The sequence below is a fragment of the Magnolia sinica genome, chromosome 9 (genome assembly GCF_029962835.1).
Source record: "Magnolia sinica isolate HGM2019 chromosome 9, MsV1, whole genome shotgun sequence".
In the NCBI taxonomy this organism is placed as follows: domain Eukaryota; kingdom Viridiplantae; phylum Streptophyta; class Magnoliopsida; order Magnoliales; family Magnoliaceae; genus Magnolia; species Magnolia sinica.
The window spans coordinates 74,480,316-74,486,525 of NC_080581.1; the positions used below are offsets into that span (position 1 = coordinate 74,480,316).

A 6,210-nucleotide genomic window follows, 5' to 3' on the forward strand; every position below is an offset into this window, starting at 1 on the left:
GTGCAAAAGCTCTATTTGCCTCTGCCATTCTACGAGGCTCATCCTTTTTTCGTGTGGCATCGCCACTCCCTTTAGCAGCATCCACTAATTCAGAACTTAATTTGAAAGCCATATTTCGACCTGGACGTTTTTGGGATGCCTCGACTTGAAACTTGGTAAAGAATCTCGCAAGTATTGTGGAAACTCGCTTCTGAACATGACTTGGTCGAGTTTTGACAAGACTCATCAAGTCGGTTTGTAAACTCGGTCAACTCAATGAATCGACTGAGTCACTCATCCAGTCAACTGCTTTTTCTGTGGACCTATCCTCACTACTACCAGCACCCCAAGCAATTCACCACTTGCGGTTGCACCTGTAGTTTTATTATTTTACATATTTCTAATAACTAAACTATATTTTATATGTTTTAATTATTGAGATATCAAGTCGAGTCAAAACAAAGACTCGGTGGTAGACTCTCAGGAGTTTCAACACCTAGTCAAGGGTTCGAGTATCCATAAGTGGTGAAATTCCACTAGCATGAGTGTGTGGGGTGTGTGTGCGTGTGTAAAAAAAAAAAAAAACAAAGACTCGGTTGAATTGTTGAGTTGACTCACCCATTTGGTCACTCAAGCCTCAATCTGAAAACTCATCAGTTGAGTTGACACGACTTGGTTCAAACTGATTGGATTTTAATGTTTAGATAGCGAAATCAGCTCACGTAGAACATTTTTACTGGTTTGGATTGATTATAGATCAAGTAAAAGATAATATATAAGTTTAGGATGATGACATGTATGTGTTTATGTCCATGTACTTGTGAGTCTGGTCACTAGATCATGATCTAGATGGTTAGATAGACTTTTCATGGGTGGCAGATAAGATTAACGGGCCAGATTACAATTAGATATGCACAAGAGTTGGTGTGAAGATCCAAAGGTTGATTTAATATGATGGGGTGGTCCACAAGCGAAGTGAACGGTCAAGTGTTTTCAACTGATGATGAATAATTAATTAGCGGTTGATTTGATGGATGATTGAATATGGGATAATATATTGGGTTCCTAAAGGTCAGCACCAGGTATATGTGGGTCCTTACTCTTGATCCGGTGGTAGACTCTTAGGAGTTTCAACACCCGGTCAAGGGTTCGGGTATCCATAGGTGGTGAGAGTTTCAACACCCGGTCAAGGGGTAAGGGGTGAAATCCCACCACCAAGATTTCACCACCTATGGATACTCGAATCGTTGACCGGGTGTTGAAACTCGTGAGAGTTTACCACCGGAGCAAGAGCAAGGATGGGTTCAATCTAGGGTATGCAATAGGATATGCATTCATGTACCTACACAAGTGCATAAATTTTTCAGGCATTATATTCTCCCGACTCTAACAAAACTTCATATTAAAAAAATTAATCTACGTATGTGTCTGTTTGAATTCGTAGCCCACCGAGTATAGGTGTCGAGAGTGTTAGTGTATCTACTTGTACACATACATACATATATGCACTACAATCAAACAATTATTTTCCACATACAACAACAATTCACACTAAATTGACAAATCACATATATATCAATTATACTTACGCGAATTGATGGATGTATGTATGCATGGATTCATGGATGCATGAATGCTTGTAAAATGCAAGTAAACATGCGTGCACATGTACACATGCACACTAAGATCTCGGTCATCGATGCATGGTACCTATAGAGAGACCACACATATCACAACTTTCAATTCGCCGTGTCCTCTCAAACGAAAATACATACATCTTCATTCCATCCAAGCATCAGATCTTAAACTACCGTTTTGAATATCAAAGCCTCACCAAAGTGATTGAATTTCAAGAAAGGAGAGGAAGGGCTTGACTGGGATATGAGTCTGCTGTAGAAGATGAATCAGATGAGCTGGATTCCAAGAGAAGGTGGGAAGGTCGTCAGGAGATGGGCCGCCCTCTTCCTTTCACACTAGTATAATTCATCAGCACCGGAATCATCCACCTGGATCAAAATCCGGATTTCAATCCACATGTTTACAGCCATAGTCTCACAAAGGGCCAAGAGTTGCCCATGCTTGATTGGACCACCACAATTGTCTCACCAGAGATACAACAATCTAAAAGAGCTGCATGATACTGGGAATGAAGAAGAGTCCGATACATCTGACACTGAGTTAGAACCCAATCCCTGCTTCATCATGATGGTTAGGCACGAAGGAGCAGATCCACTTATTACTTCCTCAGGCCCTGCTCGGGAGGAAGCACATGGCCCCAATTGGTTCACAATTCTCATGACGATTGAGTCGACCGACCAAACAACTAAGAATGTTGGTCTTAAAAACAATAGGCTTCGGAACCTCGAGCAAGGCTAGGAAAGACACTGGTTCAAAACACATGCTTGCTTGATGTTTGACAATTCAAAAAACCAAAAAAGTTGAAAAACATTCAAAAACAACATAAAATTCAAAAAATTCAAAAAAATTTCAAAACTCCAAAAAAGTCAGATTTTTTATTTTTCAAAAACCATGTGCAATAAGGTGTCAGACTCATCTTAAGAGTCTCATGAAGTCAAAGTTTACATCTATTACTTTGACATAAAACTAGATTTTGAACTCTTGGGTTTGGAAGAGGTCAAGGACGTGAGAAATGATGGTCCGACTCCCGAACTTGATTATCTCATCAATAAGTTCAATTCAAAAGCCAATGTTACACTTGACAATTTCGAGGTAATCAATTTCGAAACCTCCGAGACTCCTCAGGAAGTATGTAATGGGAGATCCTTGTCCCCTGATGAGAGGCAGATGATGATCGAATTCTTGAAATGCGGTTATCAAATTTTGTCGTCTAATAAGAAAACATGCTTGGCTCGACGAAGATCTAGTTGTACACCATTTACCTATGAAAGCTAAAGTCAAGCTAGTCAAGTAGAAGTTAAGAAGAATATGACTATGATTTTGATGATACATAAAGGTGATCAACAATACCACGTGAGTTTTATAGTACTACCAAATGGTAAGCTTGGGTTGCATTAAATGCAAGAGTAATTATGGTGTGGTCCTCTTGAGAGTTGGATCTACCTCATTTTTCGGCTCATATCTAAAATGATTTGAGAAAAGGGATGAAAAATGTGGATAAATAGATACATCACGGTGGACCCCCACACAAATCTGCTCATTTGTAGGTAGAGATAGGCAAGGGTATGACATAGGGATGAACATGATGAGGTCGATCACCGTCTTCCTCAAAGATAACTACTTCGAATCCACGAAGCTTTTCTGGACTTCTCACAGAGACTTCTCGAATCCGTGAGGAAAAATAGAAACTAGAAATAATTCTAGAAAGTCAAAATAAGTTTATTGATGATTGATAAATGAGTCTACAACCCTTTAAATAGGGATACCAAGACTTGAAAGAAGTTTAGGAATTAAATTATAACTAAAACTCCCTAAAATTCATTACTCTAAATAGTAAAATTACTATTTATAATAAGTGTCATATGAACCACATTATTCTCCTAATTTTCTAAACACTTTTTTATGTTGGACACAACCCTAAATCCCAATGGATGAAGAGTTATAATCAAACTAAAATTTACTATAAATAGTAAAAATGGAAATAAAATTGATTTTCGACCGTTGATCTAATGGAATCTCGTAATTTTAGCATGGAGAACCCAGCATAGCCGGGTTGGTTGGCTAAAGTAGCTTGTCCTACCTCAAAATAATATATGGTACGTCGAGTAACTCATTCCAGTTTGCGAGATATGCTTGTTTTAAGGTTTTGACAGTCTTGATGACTTCTGCCTCAGATCAGGCCTTCTTTGATCCATCTTGGATGTGAAAGTATCTGCGACCCCCTCTACATCAGGGTAGGATGCAATTAATCCACATATGGGAAACACAAGATGGAAGGATTGAATTTCATGGTGGGTGCCACAAATTATGTGGTAGGTTAAGCATAACCAAAAAGCTTTGTAGTGGATCCGGCGTCAAATCACTAATAAGTAAAACAACAACGTGACAACCTCTTAAACATTTTTTCACTTTATGTGGACGTCCCACTACATTAATAACACTGTAAATGAACAAAGATTATTATTATTATAGCAAGATATTAACTGCTATTGGAAAACAAACACTAGAACTTATTCAACAATCAATCAAACTCCAAGGTGAAAGCCTTACAATCAACCATAGCTATATGTATGCATTTGGATTTTCAAGGAGATATCCTTCTACTGCCCTGAACATTCCCTCCATGTTTCCCATCATCTCCTTTGTTTCATCTTCTTTGGGCAGGTTACCTTCAACCGTCTCAAACTCTCCATGAAACTTGCATACACTTCCACCGTTGATGCCGTCTTCGAACTCCAGTGTAAATGTAGTTGATTTCACTTTCTTACCAAGTAGGCCACCTTCAATCACTGAGTACTTGAACAAATGGTTATTGTCGTTGATCTCATCTATGCGGTCCTTCCAGTAGCTGAAGTCCTTGATGGCTGCACATTAACAAAACAAACACATATTTTTTTATTTTATTATTTTTATTTTATTTTTTGAAGTATTATAATGCTGTTATCAAACTTATTTAAAGGCATATATATTAAGTATTTAAAAAATAGAAATTATGTTAGTTACCATCAGTGAAGTTGGACTGTCTGATCGTGCCGACGCCACCATCACCTTCTAGAACAACAATGCTTGATATGATTTCAGGCATGAGCTTGGGCATGAGGTTGTGGGAGTCCTTCACCATTGCCTTCCAGAGTCTCGATGGTGAGATTGGTGACAAGATTTCGTGACCCACTGTTCCAGCAACCATGATTTCAATACTATTAAGGAGTATAAACGTCTATGGTTGTGGTTTTTGAGTAAGTAGGTGGAGTTGATGAGAAAATGCATGAAGATTTATAGATACCGATGGTAGAAGGGGAGGTGGGAGAAGTGAGTTGTCTTTCATAGGATTTAGCTCCATTGAATACATTGAAAAATATCTTATATTCCAATCTTAGGCGTTGTATGTAGGTTGAGACAAATGATAATGAAAAATGAGGAGATCCCTTGCTTTGTGTTGAAGTGAGGTAATAATGAGCTTTGATAAGCGCACACACGTGTGGCTGAAAGCTCATGTACATGACACACATGTGCGAGCACGTCACACATACACTTGTGAGATCTAATCCATCCATCTGTTTGTCAGAGCTTTTATATGGTTTCCCAAAAATAAAATTTGGTCCAATCAGCAGATGGGCCACAGTATTGGAAACAGGTGGATGGGTTGGTCCACCTGACTGGTGTATCAAATGGGTTCTTGGGCCAAGGTATCAAAATAGGGAAGCTTGATTGCCAGTGACCCCGGGCACAAAGATATACCTGTGCCAGGGCTGTGTGGGGTCAACAGAAATGTACGTGAGAAATCCACTTTGTCCATCTGTTTTGAAAGACCAAAATAGGACAGAATTCTAAAATTCATGCAGATCCAATATTTAAGTGGGCCACACCAACGAAACAGTGTGAACGGAAACGTCCACCGTTGAAACCTTCCTGGAACTGACCATGATGTTTATGCCCTATTGCCACTCAGATAAACTGTAGGCACAAATATCGTCCTGATACAAAGCTTCGATTCTGTCATCGACAGGCGTTCAATCCCCACTGTTTCGTGTAGTATGGCCCACATGAGTTTTTGGATCTACCTGATATCTAGGAGCCTGTCCTACTGTGGTCTTGCCAAAAAATGGACGGAGAGGATTTGTCACTGACATATCCGTGTCCCCACACAGCCCCGGGCATGCGCCCTGTGTCACAAGTAAGCCGCTTCCTCAAAATAGTAGTGCCATTCTGATGGATGGACTGGATGGGAAACGGATTGGCTACTCCCCCTGCCACCAACCCAGTGGCTATTGGTCGGTGCTCTGTGGGCCCCACCATGATGTATGTGTTTCATCCATTCCATTCATCCATTTTTACAGATCATTTTAGGGCTTGATCCCAAAAATTAGAGGGATATAAATCTCAGGTGGACCACACCACAGGAAAACAATAGTGATTGGATATTCACCATTAAAATCCTCCTAAGGCCCACTGTACTGTTTATTTGACATCCAATATGTTGATTAGGTCATACGGGCCCAGATGAAAGGAAAAAACAAAGACCAGCTTGATCCAAAACTTTTATGGCCCCAAAATGTTTTTAATGGTCTATGTTCATTCAACACTGTTTCCTGT

General features: G+C 39.6%; 1 protein-coding gene across 1 annotated transcript; it reads right to left on the reverse strand.

Moving 5' to 3' along the window:
* Positions 1-4,037: 4,037 nt before the first annotated feature.
* LOC131256456 (pathogenesis-related protein STH-2-like) lies at positions 4,038-4,804 on the reverse strand. Its single transcript, XM_058257344.1, has 2 exons — positions 4,621-4,804; positions 4,038-4,481 (listed from the first exon to the last, which is right to left on the reverse strand). Exons 1-2 carry the CDS (start codon positions 4,802-4,804, stop codon positions 4,180-4,182), a joined length of 486 nt encoding a protein of 161 aa, XP_058113327.1. The 3' UTR covers positions 4,038-4,179.
* Positions 4,805-6,210: the final 1,406 nt, after the last annotated feature.

Coding starts and splice junctions, on each gene's coding strand:
- LOC131256456 (XM_058257344.1), bottom strand. CDS start 4,804: ATGGTTGCTGGAACAGTGGGTCACGAAATCTTGTCACCAATCTCACCA. Junction 4,482..4,620: donor ACAGTCCAACTTCACTGATG/GTAACTAACATA, acceptor GTTAATGTGCAG/CCATCAAGGACTTCAGCTAC.